The sequence below is a fragment of the Emydura macquarii genome, unplaced genomic scaffold, assembly GCF_026122565.2.
Source record: "Emydura macquarii macquarii isolate MOO-44397 ecotype Brisbane River unplaced genomic scaffold, CSIRO-AGI_Emac_v2 contig_2531, whole genome shotgun sequence".
NCBI classification, from domain to species: domain Eukaryota; kingdom Metazoa; phylum Chordata; order Testudines; family Chelidae; genus Emydura; species Emydura macquarii.
Genome location: NW_027132668.1, coordinates 7,295,847 through 7,313,244, shown reverse-complemented (window position 1 = coordinate 7,313,244; position 17,398 = coordinate 7,295,847). Strand labels below are relative to the sequence as shown.

Sequence of the window (17,398 nt, the reverse complement as noted above, 5' to 3'; positions counted from 1 at the left end):
GAAGTTGACTGAGTAAGTCCACCCCCTCAAGTAGCGTAGCGCTGAGCCGACGGGAACGCTGTTCCCATCGGCTCAGCGCAGTGAGAACAGCACGCAGAAGGGAAGCAAAACAGTCGACGTCAGTTACGCAAACTACTCTGCGTAGTTTGCATAACTCCCATCGACTGCCGCCGAATCGCGCAATGTGAACCAGCCCTTACATTGTGGTCATTGGACATTTATATCCCTCTGCCCAGATGAAAACAACCGAGACAAATGAATTCTAGGCAATCTTCTGCTCCATCGTACTATCAGCCTTATCAGAGACCAGTTGAAGCATCCAGAAAAAGGGAGACATTCCATAAGTGATTGCAACCCCTTCCACAGGGACTGCAACCCAGTACAAGGCTGATGCCAAGTAGTCAGTTTGACCATCATTTCAAGAACTGTTGGGACCTCTTGAAGAACTGACCATTGTTCCTGGTCTCGCAGGCATGTGACACATATGTGCCAGCAAATGACAGATTTCACATACACTGAGGCATGTGATGATACAGCAATTTCATATCAACCAGAATTCATACATTGTAAATAGATTCCCCAAATTGTCATATCTACTCTGGTAGACCCTTTGTGACAGTGAGGGCATATCTACCATAAAGCAGTTTCAACAATGTGTCTCTCCTCATACCAGCTACAGACAAACCCTCCAACAACAGTGAGAACATGTCTACAGTTACTAGGGCAAATGGCCTCATACACATTTGTGACTCAATTTGCCAGACTTCCTCTTCTTTGTTTACAAGGGTAGTTGAAGTCCACGTCTCCACAGACATAATATAGACTTGGCAGTTCAGGTTCCACAAGAAGTCCTATTGTCCTTACATTGGTCAAAGAACCCAGATCAAGTCTGCAAGAGCATTCCCTTTTCTCCATCGCTCACTATGAAGTCCATAGTGATGGACGATTCTATTTTGGGAGGGGGGGGGCTCGTGTAGACAAACTCAGAGCTCAGGGATGTGGTTGCAAGAAGAGACTCACTTGCACATCAACATATTAGGACTCAGAATGATCTGGCATGTGCTACTTTCCTTGCTTACATCCAGGGCAAGAACATCCAAGTAATGACTGACAATACGATAGTGATGTTTTATGTAAACAAACTGGGAGGAGCCAGATCTACTCTTCTGTGCCAGGAAGCTATAATTATTAATCATTTTTATAATGATAATGCCTAAGTGCCTACCAAGGGTGGGGCCCCATTGTGCTAGGCACAGTACAAACGTGTAGTAAGGACAATAGAAACAAAAGGTTACATATAAAACAAAATCATAACATACTTTCTAGAAACTTAAACAGGCTAACCTCCTGTCCAAAGAAGAGTTTCTTGCTCAAAGTCTTCTGCAGCATCTCCAAACAGGACTGGTTGTGCTCCCACTTTCATGAATGTAAATGCACTGCCCATTTACTTTTTGGGGCAGCATTACAGCGTGTCTTCTTTGTTCCCCAAATATAGTTCAGCAAACATTTAAATTATATCTCCAGATAAAACTTCTCTTCCCCTTCTGTGTGTTTCTTTACATGTTAGTACTTTTCTGAAATTCTGTCATTTATCTCAGTTCAGTTTAGCTGGGTGATGGGAGACCCATTGGGAATAAAACAACACATTTCAACAGAGGTACAGTGAATAAACATCCCTTGTCTGATAGAAAACCTTTTTTCCACTCTGTCTTGATACAGACTTTAAAACATGTTTTTAATATATATACATAACTCCTACATAGTATCTATAGTATACATATATTTCACAACAATATTAATGACCAGTGTGACCCTTACTTTCATTTAAGATCTTACAGGATGTTCTTTGGTGAATCAGAACGTACATAGCAGAATCAGGACGTTCCTGTGATGCCCTTGCCAGCTGGCATTAAGGTGTTCTTGTGTAACATGGGTGGGTTCACTTAGGAGGGGATAAGCTAAATGGGATGGAAAGGAGAAGTAAGGGCAACAGGGCAGGAGAGAAGAGAGTAAGAGGAACAGGTGTGGAATGAAGCTAAGGTGAAGAGACGGGGAGGGGGAGGAAGGATGGAGCAAACAGCCAATCAGCACAGGGCAGAGAAAGTCCAGTCAAAACTGTAGAAAGTTCTCAATGCCTGAAGTCCCTATGGCTGCTTTTGCTCTTCCAGCTGAAGTCTCTGGTTGGCTCCTCCCTCCAGTTTTCTCCCAAGCCCACATGTTGGAGCAAGAGGCACCACCTTCATACTAGTGTCCCCAGAGTGGCCATTCTGTGGAATTGGATATCCCATCAAGTAAGAATTTCAGCCCATCATCTACCAGAGTTAGAAAATATGTTAGCAGACTCCAAAACCATTAATGGTCAATAAAGGACCCCATCACCCTGACAGTGTTCAACTAAGGGCATTCCCGAACATAGACTTCAGTTTGCAGCTGAAAAGAATATGAAGTGCAAAAAAAATCTGTTGCAGAGGGGGTTGAATGGATGCATTCTTCATAGCATGGACTATGTAGTTGCTGTATATGTACCCAGCAATTCCTCTCATACCAAGAGTTTTCAAGAAAATCAAGCCAGAATCTATTGTGATGATCCTCTTAGCACTGACTTGGCCCAGGCAATCCAACAGCTAATGAAATTTCTTCTTCAAGCGATTGCATGTGTCACAGAACCTAGTGAGCAGCCCCTTCCAGCTACACACTAGCATTGTGGAGAGGGGAATCTAAGCCTCTGCTGCTCTGGCTCCATCCATATCCCCCAGGTGTTTTAAACTCCTGGAGCCTGAACAGAGTCCAGCCACTGCCCCAAAGTTGGGGTCCTTTGGCACATTCTTAGGGAACAGACCCATTGTCTAGCATTGCATCCTCAGAGCTAGCACCTGCTGCCCTCCAGTCCCTCTAGGTGCAATGGTGCCCTTCAGACTCTCTTATACTTAAACTATCCTCTCCCAGAATTCAGTCCAAAAGGTGTGAAGCTTCTGGTTACAATTTAATACTATCAGAGCACACAGCACTTGTGAAGCAGCTAACATACACACACTTTGTCCAGAGTCCAACATCTTAATGTTCTTTTATACTTAATCATACAATGCACAGGAAAGCACAGATCATACAAAACAATAAATACTACACAAAAAGCCCCTGCCTCAGTTTACTCACCATTGCAGGGCATCTTTGGACTGGGGTCTGAGTCCTTTGGACTATCTGGGTTCAGGAAAGTGAACTCCGACAGAAGGGAGGAGGGTGGGCTGTGGAATGGACATGAGCAACACATCTCAACGAACAACAATTTCAATGTAAGTAATCGTTCTTTCTTCTTTGAGTGCTTGATCATGTCCATTCAGAATTAGGTGACTTACCAGCAGTGCCTCCAGAGGCGGGCAGGAGTTCATAGACGTGATGATTGCAGTACTGCTCCGCCAAACCCAACATCGTCTGTGCTTGCTGCGTGATGGCATAGTGAGACGTAAAGGTATGTATTGAGGACCATGTAGCAGCTCTACATATGTCCTGAATGGGTACACGCGCCAGGAAAGCTGCTGAAGATGCCTGCGCCCTTGTTGAGTGGGTGGACAGAGAAGTCAGGGGTGCGACCCCCACCTGCTCATAGCAGGTCCAAATACAGGCCGTAATCCAGGATGAGATCTGCTAAGACGACAACAGACATCCCTTCATCCAGTCAGTGATTGCAACAAAGCTGTGTGGAGCGGTGGAAGGGTCTGGTCCAGTCGATGTAGAAAGCCAATGCTCTCCTCACATCAAGAGAATGAAGACACCTCTCCTCATTGGATCTGTGAGGCTTCAGATAAAATACTGGCAGGAATATGTCCTGGTTCACATGGAAGTGGGAAATCACCTATGGCAGGAAAGTTGGATGAGGATGGAGCTATACCTTGTCCTTAAAGAAAACCGTGTATGGCGGCTCCGAGGTCAGGGCTTTTAACTTAGAAACCCTCCGTGCAGAGGTGATCACCACCAGGAATGCCACCTTCCAGGACAGATGCGTGAGGGAGCAAGAGGGAACAACAGCTCAAACGCTGGTACTGTAAGCCTTGAGAGGACTAGGTTTAGATTCCACTGAGGGATCGGGTCCCATATCTACGGAAAAAGTCTCTCTAGGCCCTTGAGGAACCTGGACACCATTTTGTGGGAGAAAACCAACCTGCCTTGGATCCGAGGGTGTAAAGCCGAAATCGCCACCAGGTGTACCTTAATAGACGCGAAGGCCAGGCCCTCCTGCTTCAGATGTAGCAGATAATCCAGGATAACCTGAATAGGGGATTCAGTTGGTGAGATGTTTCGACTCACCGCCCAGCAGGTAAAGCGCTTCCATTTGGCTAAATAAGATGCTCTCATAGAAGGCTTTCTGCTTTTCAACAGGATCCTCTGGAGTTGGGCCAGCAGTGGCACTCATCCCTGCTCAACCGTGGAGCATCCATGCTTTCAGACGCAGAGTGGCCAGATCCAGGTGGAGCAACCAGTCCTGAACTCGATATAGAAGATCCGGCCTCACTGGGAGCAACCATGGTCAGCCCACCGAGAGCGCCAACAGCATCCCAAACCAATGCTGTCTGGGCCATGCCGGGACTATCAGGATGACTCATGCTCCATCCCTCTTGATCTTTAAGAGGACTCTGTGTATGAGAGGTATCGGGGGAAAAGTGTACAGGAGACTCCTTTCCCCTAACAGGAGAAAGGCGTCTGATAGGTGCCCTCCGCCCCCAAGAAGGAGCAGTATCGGATGCACTTCTTGTTCTCCCTGGTAGCAAAGCGGTCTACTTGGGGAGTTCCCCACCTCTGGAAAATGCTGTTGGCTACCTCCTCACAACTCCTGGTGAGAGTAAAAGGACCTGCTCAGACGATCCTCCAGCGTATTTTTTAAACCTGGTAGATGGACTGCCTCCAGATAGATGTTGTGGCTCACACAGAACTCCCACAGACGCAAGGCCTCGTGACATAGGGCTGAAGACCTGGCTCCTCCTTGCCTATTGATGTAATACATGGTTGCTGTGTTGTCACTCTGGAAGGAGCTGTAGATACCAGGACTCCAAAGAGTTCATCTACTGGCTCAGAACGTTCCTTTATTTTGAGACCCAGGTTAGCTGCTACCTGCTTCAACAGGTCTTGACGTGCCCTGTAGTCATCCAGAGGGGCAGCATGGGAGGGGCCAGTGACAGCCTTGTTTGGCGAGGAAGATGGGGAGGCAGGAACCTGAGGGGGAGCTGGATCTACCTCCCTAGTTGGGGGGCAACTGAGGGACTACCCAAATGAGAGTCCTCTCAGTCCAATTCAACATACACTTCCAGGGTCCCTAGAGGGTTGCAATACCAAGGAGTTCGCAAATGACTGCGCATATGTCATCCCTGTCTGAGTGAACCCCCACGGATTCCAAAATTGCCAGGGACCTGGTCATTGTCCCTGTGGCCACCCTGCCATCTGCAGTTGCATGGGGAACCCAGTGGGCTGCTTGAGAACTTGTCCTTTTGGGGGGACAACTAGTTCCTCTCCCAAGTAGCTGAGTGTTGGCGACCATGGGGTTTTGACTCTGCGTGTTTTGCCACACTGCTTCTTAAGCACCTGGACTCCGGAGATGAGAAGCAGTGCTGAGAATCCAAGCGCTGCTCATGCGTAAACCTCAACTTGTCTTTGGGTTTCTTGTAGAGGCTCTCACAGTGCCAAGGCTCTGGAGATTCTTTGCGAGGGCTCGCAAGGCAGTGCTGGGAGCTTGGCGAGTGCCACTGTTCTGGAGATGGACTCCAGCATTCTTTGGTCCAGTAGCAGTGATCTGGTGACTGGCGCCTGGCACCCGGAGACCAAAGACTCAACCCCAACCTCTGCTGATGTGGTACTGGGGAGTGGTGCTGGGACTCTGGTGACCACAGCATGGAAGGGAGGGGCAGTGGCGGAACCAGCGTTGGTTTTCCCTTCGATTGGCTCCCAGTCTGGGCATCTGAACTTTGGTGCCTTGTTCTACCCTCCTGCGGTGTAGGCAGCACCAGCAAGGCCTACAGGTCCTTTCATTGCCTGGAACACCTCAGGCGTAAAAGGAACCAGTAAGTGGCGCCACTCCCCAGAGTTGGCAGTGGCACCTGAGTCAGGCTCGACGCCTTCATGGGCGGAGATATTCTTGGGGCCAAATCGGCTTTCCCCATAGTGCCCGAGCTATTCTTAGCTGACTTCGTCTATTTCTTGGCATGTGCCTTTTTCTTTCTCAGTGCTGGTAATGTCAATCGGTGCTGTGCTGGCACCTGGGGAGCGTTTCTGGTCGATGCCACCATACTTGGTGCGAAGTCTGACCGTGGCTCCAACATCAGTCTGAGAGTCAATTCCATGAGAATTGATCCTAATGTCTTGGTCCTTCTTGGTCCAGGGGCGAAACCCCTTACAGATTTTACACCTCTCATAAAGATGAGCTTCCTGAAGGCAGTTCAATAGTGCTGGTGTGGGTCACTCAAAGACATAGGCTTCTTGCACGAGGCGCAAGGTTTAAAACCCGGGGACTGGGGCATGCCCTGATCCTGGGTAAACAACTAACTAACCAGCCACTAACTACTAACTAACAAACTCTAAAACAGTAACTATATATACTATATAAAACGAAGAATCACTAGGAATACTGTAGTTTGCAGGAGCAAGAGAGTTTTCCAGCACCATCATGGGAGGGGGGCCAGCAGTGCCCTATATATGAGCGCATACACGCGCCACTGCAGAGGGCACTACAGATGGCCCTACAGATACACTAGGGGGAAAATTTCCAGCACCAGTGCATGTAGCACACACACACCTAATTCTGAATGGACATGAGCAAGCACTTGAAGAAGAACCACTGATGATGTTGAAATGCCAATACTGATCATGGGAGACCTAGGCTACCCCTTGCTCCCACGGCTCATGAAGCCGTACACCGGCCACCTGGATACTGGTAAGGAGCAAAAATAGGCTGAGCAAATGCAGAATGGTGGTGGAATGTGCCTTTGGACATCTAAAGTGTTGCTGGTGCAGTTTGCTTACTAGGTTAGACCTCAGTGAAAGCAGTATCTCCATTGTTACCACTTCCTCTTGTGTGCTCCATGATATCTGTGAGGCAAAGGGAGAGAAGTTTCTGTAGGAGTGGGGCATGGAAGTAGATAAGTTGGCATGTAACTTTGAGCAGCCAGATACCAACCCAATAAGAGCCCAGCAAGGAGCTCTGCACTCTGGCTTTGAAAACCCGTTCAGTAATGAACCACAGTAATGTGCACCACTTATCTGCGTTGTGCCTTCCCATACCTTCCCCTCCGTTGCATCAGTTTCCTTGTGCCTCTCCTTCCTGCCCCAAACCCCCATGAGTGGAATAAAGAATATTTCATTTGCAAAATTTTGACTTTTATTGCACAAACATAAAGAATCTGAAAGAACAAAAAATAATTTAACTATGGGCAATCAATGTGTAAAATTTGGAGCGGACAAACAAATGCAGCTTGTCTGCGAAAGCATAGACATCTTGCCCATCAAAGGTCTTTGAATGGCTGCCTTCTGTTCTTAGTACCCTCCCCTGGCATTGAGTGGAAGGGATACTCCACTTCCTCCTGCTTCCTGCAACATTTGGGGAAGGGGGATTAGAAACAGGTCGATGCTTGAGGCCATTTTGCAGGGGCTGCAGAGGGACTCTAGCCTCAAGCTACTTATCTTGAAGCTCAACCAGATGCTTCAATATGTCCGATTGGTCTTTCATAATCCGCAGCATCTCATCCTATGTGGAACACTCGTGCTCCTGGGATGCTCTCCTGCTGTCCCTGTCCATTTTTTCAGAAAATGAAATCCTCCTAGCTCCCATATCAGCTGCCCTGAAAGTGTTCATGATCTCTGTGAATATTTCATCATTCGTACTCTTTTTCTGCCTTCTAATCTGCAAAAGTCTCTCCACCAGTATGGAGGATGCACTGAAAGCCAAGCTTTCCACTGTAAGGCATGCAAAGCACAAGGCAAGCATTGTCAGTGCATACCCTGGGTCTTCTAGTGAAAGGTTACTATTTAAAAATCACTCCCCTTATTATACTTAAGTGCAAGCCAGAACATAACCAGAATCCCTGGCTATTCAATGAACCAATTTGCTGTTCCAGCCATAGCAAGTATGGCTCAGCAGCATGGGCAACAGGACCTGCTCTGAAACTTGTGGGAAACCCACGTTGGGAACATAGATGAGCAAATGGACAATGCCCTCCCTCCCAACAACATGGATGTTGCTTTGAGACCAGGGACCAGAGTTAGACCTCCCAAATTGCGGTCTTTGTCCAAAGCAGCTCCAGGGCAGGAGCAGGAGGGCTAGTTTGTGGCCATGAGAAAACACAGGAAGTCCATCCTCTCTTCCCTTAACGCTGCTAGTAGTAGTTGCCCTCGATTTACAGATTCCAAGGTCAATGCTGATTCCTGCCAAACAAACTACTGGTATGTTAGGGAAACCATGGTTGAGAGATCTGGAAATCGCCATGGGTGGGGGAATCACATGTGCCATTGTTTGCTGTATGAGCACTTGTAATGAAAACTTCCTCTGTCTTCCATAGGTGACCCTATCTGATATTTAGGGCCCTACCAAATTCACGGTCCATTTTTGTAAATTTCACAGTCTAAAAATCTTAAATTTCACAGTTTTATAACAAAGCATGAATATGTATTGTAAAATGGCAAAATATAAACACGTAAACCCCTTAAAACTCAGCATTTCTCAAACTGGGGGTCCAAATCCAAAAGAGGGTTGGAAGGCTATTGTAGGGAGTTTGCAATATTGCCATCCTAACTTCTGTGCTGCTTTCGGCTGGGTGGCCAGAGAACGGCAGCTGCTGGCCAGGTGTCCAGCTCTGAAGGCAGCGCAAAGGTAATGGTGGCAATAACACGACCCCCCACAATAGCCTTGCAACCCCCTTTTGGGTCCCCAGTTTGAAAAATGCTGTGCACTTTTGTATGCTTTTACACTCTAGTATAGGATAAAAGTAGACAAAGGACCAGATTTCACGGGAGAGACCTTATTTCACAGTCTCTAACACATTTTTCATGGCTGTGAATTTGGTAGGGCCCTAGTGATATTACTCTCCTGAAGTTAACAGAGGTGGCAAGGTAGCAAATGCTGCAAGTGTCTGGGTACAAACCTAGTCCTTATGCTGCTATGCTGTGTACCGCAATATTGCCAGCAGAGTTAATATTGGACTGTCGTGGGAAAGGCAGACCTCCCCAGATAGCTTCTGCAAAGGACTGCAGAGTACCTCAAGGAAAGTTTCCTGGAGACTTCCTTAGAGTATTCTCAGGCCATCCTAGGGCAAGTCTTTTCTGGAGTGGCTCCCTCTGCATAGCTGGAGTGGCCACTGGGGAACAGATACCTCTGCATCTCACTTTTTCTTCATATTACACAAAAAAATAAGCACATGTAATCTCTACAGTTTGATTGTAACTGCATAGTCACAAAAGGTGCCTTCCCCTGTATCATGCTCGGCCATCATGCTGTCCTGCAACCAGATGAACTGCTCCGGGGTTAAAATTGGCTTCTTGCTCTCAGAGAGAATGGATCTCCCTCTCATCTGTCTCCAATTCTCCTCCTCCTCTTCCTCATCCAGAAAGTCCTCCTTGTTGCCTGAGGAGGCCTGGGACTCAGACTCCTGGTATCCACACTGTGTTCGGGGATTGTGGTAAGATCGTTGCCGAGAATAGCATTCAGCTCATTGTAGAAGTAGCATGTATGTGGTGCAGAACGAGAACGACTGTTCGCCACCCTTGTCTTCTTGTACGTCTGCCAAAGTTCTTTGATTTTCACACAGCACTGCTGCATGTCCCTGGTGTAGCTGTTCTCCACCGTGCCCCGTGTAATCTTTTCATAGATGTCTATGTTGCTTCATCTGGACTGGAGCTATGCCTGCACAGACTCTTCTCCCCATAGATAAGATCCCACCTCCTGTGTACTCCAGGTTGGAGCACATTTGGTGTGTTGAATCACCATGATCAGCTGGGCTGGTGAGCTCTCCATGCTGATCAAACAGGAAATGGGAATTCAAAATTTCCCGGGGCTTTAACAGGGAAGGGGCTGTTTCCTGTGTACCTGGCTGCTGTGCAGCGGAGTTGAAAATGATCTTGAGTGGCCACAGTGGAGCATCGTGGGACACCTGGAGTCCAGTTCAGTCGACTTACACAACACTGCATCTGCACTGCCTCTCTGTTGACCTATCAACATCAATTTAAGTGATACGCCTCTCACTGAGGTAGAATAATTAAGTCGCCCTTACAGGTGAGTTAGGTTGGCAGAAGGGACCTGGTAGTGTCCCTTTTTTCCAGTCACAGCTTAATTTTTCTGGGTAAGGCAATGATTTGAAGGATGCTCCATTTAGCAAAAAGGTCAAGGCAGTGTGTCCTGATACATTATTAGGTTGATGTAAGGCGGCTTCCATGGATCTAAGTCTGCACAGATGTCATCTCCAAATATTTTTCCTTACCTTTTCTTTCTTTGTAAGGGGATAAATCAGTCACCATTTTTTTTCAGTCCAAAAATAATCTCTAGCATATTTTTTCCTCTTTCCCTTTCAAGCTGTCACTTGCTGCTTAAATAATAGATGTCTCCCTTTTGCACAAAAACCTAAAACACTTTTCAAAGCAAAGTTTTTGCACCCAACACCTTGAGTTTTGCATTTTTCAAAGCAGTTTTATTTGAGTACAAACTCACTTTTTTACAGTCACAGCTTCATCCTTCTGAGTAAGGCAATCATTTGAAGGATGCACCATTTAGCAAAAAGGTCAGGGCAGTGTCTGCTGATCCGGATGGAATCACAGCCCTCTAAATTTAAAAAACCTAGCATGGTGGAGAGGAAAAAAAGAGAGGTTAAAAAACCACAAGCCATCTAGATGCTATAAAAGTTACTATGAAGTACCATTCGGTCATAGCTGTCATTAGTGCAGTACCTCACAGTGTCTGCATCAACCAGCAGAGCTCCTAGAGGTGCCAATTTGCCCTCTAATTAAACTATTTTAAAATTCCATGTTTAAGACGGGGCATTATAAGTGCTCCTGCCCTGATAATGGTGGGGCAGTGAGTGATGAGGAAGTACAAACATTACTCAGAGACTGGTTAGCAAAATGCTCGGGCAATGGGTGCAGTCACAGTCCATGAAACCAACACCCTCATGATTTGTTTTGATAGTGAGCTATGCCATTACCCTGCCCAGCATTCATTACGGCAACAGAAGGGAAAGGTTCTGCTAAGTGAACCACAGCCAGGCTCTGGGCAAGGTGCCTCCCTGCAGGGTGAGGGGAAGGAGGAGTGGGCTGAGTTGCCCCACTGCCATAATCAGCAGAGGCAGATCAGACTACAGCCTCAACCCTTCTCCCCTCGCTGTGCGGGTGCCACTACTCAGCGCGGCTTACACAGCACCCCCTCGAGTGAGACCACGTGCCACCACAGCGCAACGGCTGCCTCTCAAGCTCCGGACTAACAGTCAGCTGACCTCTCTCGCGCCCATGCTTCCCGCGCGCCCGCGCTCCTAGCGGAGGGCGGGGACTCCAAGGGCGCGAAAAACCCGCGCATGCGCTTTCCCCAGTCGAGGAGGTGGAGGGGGTACTCGTCTCTCCGCGTGGGCCCTGTGCGAGGCACGTTACACCTCGTTACGTCAGCGCGCAGCGTCACGCCGGTGGGACGCACAAAAGTGTAAGTTTCAATTTTTTTTTTTTTTTTTTTTTAATCCTGCCAACGGAAAAAATTTTTTGGGGCCGCGTCCGCGTGCGGGAGCTGGGGAGGGGCGGCTGCGCCCCCGCCCCCACACAGGGAGCCCTCCGAGGGGAGGGGGGAGCCTTTGCAGGTGTGCGGGGAACGGGGGGGCAGGAGAGGGACGCGCTGGTGGGGGGAGGGAGCAGAGGGGAAGCGGGGGAGGGACGCGGAGCCAGGGCAGAGTGAGAATGACACGGGGGGGGGGGGGAGAGGGAACGGGACCCCCCCCTCCTCCGATTGGGGGCAGGGGGCGATGACAGTCCGGGAGCCCCTCCCCCCACATTGGAGGCCTGTGCGTTGCACATGGGCAGTCGCCTCCCCCCCCCGGTGTCTCGGCAGAGCGGGCGCTGTGTGGTTGGGGGGGGGGAGGTGCTCGCCGCCGCTGGCGGCCGCTCAGGTGCAGGCACCTTTGACACGTGGGAGGTGCTGCTGCTGCTGCTACTCCGGCGGCGGGCTTCGGACGGGACGTGGGGAGGGGGCGCGGGATCGGCCCGGGGAGGGGGGGTGTCCCCCCCTGCTGAGCTGTTTGGGGGGGGAAGAGATGGTGCCTCTCTCCGGCCCTTGTGTCAGCTGAGCCCAGTGCCTCGCGCGGCCCCTCGCCAGGCTGGGCGGTTCTGGCGGGGCCCGGGAGTGGGGTGGGGTTACGAGGCGGTAACGCTGGGGCTGCCCGTCTGTCAGAGGCGCCGCGTCCTCCCTCGCCTCCCGTCTCAGCTGCGGCCCGTCTGCCCGAGCCGGCCGCCGGGCTGGGTGCGGGTGTGGGGGGCTGTCAGGGGGCTGGCCCCTGAGGCCTAACGTCTGTGGTGAAGCTGACAGGTCAGGCATAGAGCTCGCTTCCTCCCTCCCCCCCATGCAGAGGCCTGGCCTGGGGCAGTAATCTCACCCCGCACCCACTCTGCGGTGTTGCAGAGGGCACAGCTGGACCGTGACCGGCCCAGCGCGGGCTTAGGCTGCCAGCGCAGGCCGCCTGCCGCCCTGCTGGGTTCCTCCGTGTGTGTCGGGGGCTGGGGGCGCCCCTGGGCCTTAGGTGCGAATTGTGAGCCCTTCCCCGGGCTGCAGGGAGGGTCGTTCTCCTTATGTGGGTTGTGAGGCAGATCTCGGAGAGTAAGTTGATGATGACAGAAAACTTTGTTTAAATATTGCCAGACACGTTCTGAAGTAGAGAAATATCTGCTTGTAGTTGATACATTGGATTTTGCAGAGTTCTGCACTTCACTGTTACAGCTGGTGGTGTCTTGACTTTCTTTTTAGAAAATAACATCACTGTGCCAGTTTCCTTCTGTGGGCATCAAGCATTTAAGAGACTTGATTTCTAGGCACTGGTAACATGGCAAAAGATGTAAGTATATTTGTTTCATATTATATGTGGAAGTATGGGTAATAGAATATTTCAATGCTTATTCTTGCTGGTAGAAACAAAACAGGACACATACCACAGATGGCATTATGAAGACCTGCTTTTTGTATCTTATTTAAAATAGGTTTGCCGTGCATCTGTCACTGTTTTCACATAGACAGTTTAGAATAGAATTATTACTCTAGTACTACAAAAAGGTTTAAGATTTGAGAGACTGCAGCCATTTGTTCTGTGCAACATAACAAAAAGCCACCATCTTGCTGAAAAGCATTTGTGATGCAGGCATTTTGTGTACTTGTAGTAGAGATTCTAAAACTTGCTTTTCACTGTTGTGCTAGGCTTTAAAAACAAAACAAAACAATGAACTTATTGTTCAATATGAGGGGTGTCAGTGAAGTACCTTTCATTAAGTTACCTGTTTGTTGACAAAGCAGGTACACCAGGAGCACCACTGTCAGTGTTGCAATTCATCGCTGTACAGGAAGTACCACATGTTTAGGAGTCAGAGGGTAATTCAGTGCCCATTCTTTCTTTTTCTTTCACCTCTCTTCTGACAAACAATATGAACCTGATAAATGTCAATAGGAATTGGGCTGAGGTGATTATTTTGTTTTCTACATAGTCCACCAAATTCAGGCCAGTATTCCTAGAGATGAGCGATAATAAAAGAGGGTCTATCTCTTGAACCATCTATTCTTACAGTTCCTATTTTTAATACCTCTTTAACTATCCAAAAAATTACTGTTTTAGTTTACATTTAAAATATTTAAATATAACTTATCTGTTCACTAACTTCAGTCCTCATTTAATATCATTTGGCTTTCATACTTACGTATTACATTGCTAATAAAGTACTCTAATATTTTAATTTCCATATTGATATGTTTTTTGCAAATTTCAAAAAAATACTAAGGAAAACAGCATTTTAAAAGAATATTTTAGATTATTCTGTAAGGATTATGTGAGAAGGTATTGCAACCTTCTAAATAGTGAGACGCAGATGGAACTTCAGTAATGTTGATTTAATGAATCAATATTGTAGAGAAGTGATGTGGTTTAAAAACAACTAAAGAAACCATTTAATGAGTGGGGAGGCAACTAAATAGAAAAACCCAGTTAGTCAAGGCTTGCCAGGAAAAGACAAGAAAAGTGAATTATGTTAGATAGCTAAAGATCTTATGGGCAGGAGGGAAGGAAGTAGGTCCATAAATGAGGATGAGATTGAAATAAAAGATGGTTTAAAAATGACTGAGATACTGAAGTCCTTTTGTTTAAATCCCTCCTAAAGTGTGTGTGAATTTAGAAAACAAGGAGATGAGGAAGAACTTGACTAGTATTGAAGAGCATATGAGGAGAGTACTTGGAAAACTTAAGTGGCTGTCACTTATCCAGTTCAGATGATATGGACCATAAGATACTATGATGATTTGCAAATTGAGTGTATAATTTTGTGATAGAAAACTGGTGTGGTACTAATTTTTTTAAAAAGTGAAAGAAGAGTGAACCTGATAATTACAGTTCAAAGCCTAACTTTTGTCCTTAGTGAAATAATGAAACAGCACAGAAGGAAAAGCATCACTACATTTTTAGGCCCTGCTCCTGGAAAGATTTGCACATGGTTAGCTTTAAGTATGTGCATAATCCCATAGACTTCAGAAGAACTGCTCATGTGCCTAAAAATTAAATATTTGCATAATTCTGCGGGAGTGGGACCTTACTGGATAACTGCACTCTGAACAGTAAGCAGCATGAATGTATAAAGAATATTTCTTTCCAAACAAAATCTATTGCCTTTTTAAAAAAATTACCAAATTAATAGCTAAACCAGGGTACTAAGTAAAGAGAACGTTTGGATTTTACTAAAACATTTGATAAATCTTCCAAAATCTTTATTTGAAAATTTTAAAGTGATATAGATAAGTGTCATGTAGACTGAAAACTGGCCAGAGGATTGTGACCAACTGATAAATGGCAAAGTATTGAGTTTGGTGAAAGTACTAATGGTTTTTTTTCTCTTGGATAAGCCCGGAAGCTATTGCAAAGTCTGTGGTAACTCCAGTCATAAATAACATCTTCATCGAGGAAGAGGCAGTAAAGAGTACATCACAGATAATATTTAATATAGAGGAGTTGAAAACACCAGGGAGGATAGAGAAATAATGCAAAAGGATATAGAGAGACCTAAAAACATAGGTGGGTGAATCCAAATGAAATTTTTTTGGAAAATACAGGTTAATATTTATGAGGAAAATAAGTCAACATAAATATTGATGGGAGGGAGAAACCTGGAATGCCATAAGGCTTAAAGAGACATAGAGGTAAAGATAGAGAGCAGTTCAGTTATGAAATTTCAGTATGATCTGGCAGCAGAAATGGCCAGTGTCACTTTTGGCTAAAAATGCAGAGGTATCACATGATAGATTGGATAGGTAATCAACAGAATTATACAGAGACTAACTGAACTCATTACTGAAAGACCAAGGACAACTCATTACTGAAATTGATTGATTGAATTAAAAGAAATGATGACAAAGTTATTTAAAGGGTGAAAGGAATAACTGCTTGAAAGTGTAGCCTGGCTCATTGACAATAGAGTGGGAACAAAGACCATGGTATTTGAAGGGTGTTTTGTGTCTTGGGGATAGGATAATATGATTTCCCTTTACCTTAGCAGTGATCAGTCCTGAGGGTCTTGCAGCAGGTCAGTTTCTGATGAGAGGAATTGAGGTCCCAGAGTTGGGCATGGTATAGTGTTTTTTATGCTATGTTCGTGTTCTCATCTTCACTACCATGAGTTCTGTTGCTCTTAAACCAAATTAGACCCAGCCACACTCAGGGAATCTCAGAACCCCACCACTCTTATTTCTGATGGCTTATTTCTGATTTTTGTTGCTGTCACTTTAGGTTTTCAACTGTCCTCTCAACTGCCATGGGATCTTCCCCTCTTGGTTGACCTATCACCCTTCATTCAGGAGTCATAAGAGCTGCAGCAGATTCACCCTTAGCAGATATAACACACTATATCCTCTGTTGACCTGTTACCTCTCAGCAGATTCATCACAATACAGTGAGATCTAGCAAGATTAATAGTGTGCAGTTAAGAAAGGGGAATACTTAAGAATCTTTTGGCCTTGAAGAAACTTACTGTGGGCACTATCAAGCAGTCTGAAACTCTTCTAAGAGAAGTGGTGAAATTTCCATTTCTTGGGACTTAAACTAGACTGGACACAACACTAATATGGGGAGTCAGGAATAATTCTGTGATGGTGAGGAGATAGCAATTAGGTCACTAATTATCTGCTATCTCTAATATGATACTCGGAGAAGGTGTTGGTCCCTTGTATACTGGAATTGATGTCTGAAAATAGAGAAGGAAATGCTATTCATCATAAATGGTTCAAAAAATTCTAATCAATAACGTAGCAGTTCTGAAACTGATTGGTAGAGAGCCAACTGGCTGAATGGTGCTAGTGCTCCTTGTTTTCACTGTACCCTAATTGCAGAGAAAACTCAGGAGGCCTGTAAAAGCATCTGAGAACAGGTGGTTTGTGTCTGTCTGTCTGTCTGTCTGGGAGCAACTGCTACATAAGAGGAAGGGAAGAAACAGGAGCTGCTGTCAGAAATTAGAACCATTAGTTGGAGAGGAATGTTCAAAGGAGAGGGGAATAATACAGCCATGCAATGTGTCTAGGGGAGAAGGGGACCAGGTAGAAGAAATTCATGTATGGGGAGAGAACACTTACTGCATTAAAAAGTCAAATATGCATAATTGCTTTCTTCATATCAACTTCCACGTAGGCTATTGCTATAGTTGTTACAGGGAGGCTCTATAACTCTCACATGGACCAACTCTTTCCAGACACAGTCTTTAGTAAAACTCTATCCATGCTATGAGGGAATTTGCAAAACCTTGGACCAATTGATTTCTCAAAGTTCTGCTTTACGTTGTGTGTTTCACCAACATCTTATTTTTTTTCTTGAAAATATTTTGGCAAAATTATTCTCTTGATCTCTAGATTGAAGAATTTTATATTATTCTAGATAGGCAGATACCTCTGAAGTATTTTAATTAACAGCATTCTGGTGTTTTATGTCACTTCTTACCAAATGAGACTGACCCTACACCTGACTCTGAATAGGTGTATCCTTGTGCCTGTTCAGAGCTTTATTAATTCCATGTACAAGGTTCCGCCCCTGGAGCTCTTTGTAGGATCAATGTTTGATACTACTTCCCTAGATATATAAAGATGATGAGGTGAAAGTATATTCTCTCACTTCTAACAGAAGTATTAAAAAACCAAAACCTTGAATAAAGTATTTCATTCCAA

General features: G+C 46.1%; 1 protein-coding gene across 4 annotated transcripts in view; it reads left to right on the top strand.

Moving 5' to 3' along the window:
* Positions 1 to 11,694: 11,694 nt before the first annotated feature.
* The window catches only part of TFDP1 (transcription factor Dp-1), a 105,464-nt gene continuing 99,760 nt past the window's right edge, over positions 11,695 to 17,398 (top strand). For 3 of the 4 annotated variants that reach the window (XR_010922717.1, XM_067563650.1, XM_067563648.1), the window contains exons 1-2: positions 11,695 to 11,807; positions 12,965 to 13,052. Coding sequence is in view for 3 of the 4 variants with exons in the window: in XM_067563650.1 (XP_067419751.1) it covers positions 13,041 to 13,052 (12 nt within the window). In the remaining variant the exon portion in view is untranslated. Of the gene's footprint in view, positions 11,808 to 12,448; positions 12,530 to 12,964; positions 13,053 to 17,398 lie in introns of those variants that run through there. The other variant, XM_067563649.1, reaches the window with a different exon arrangement.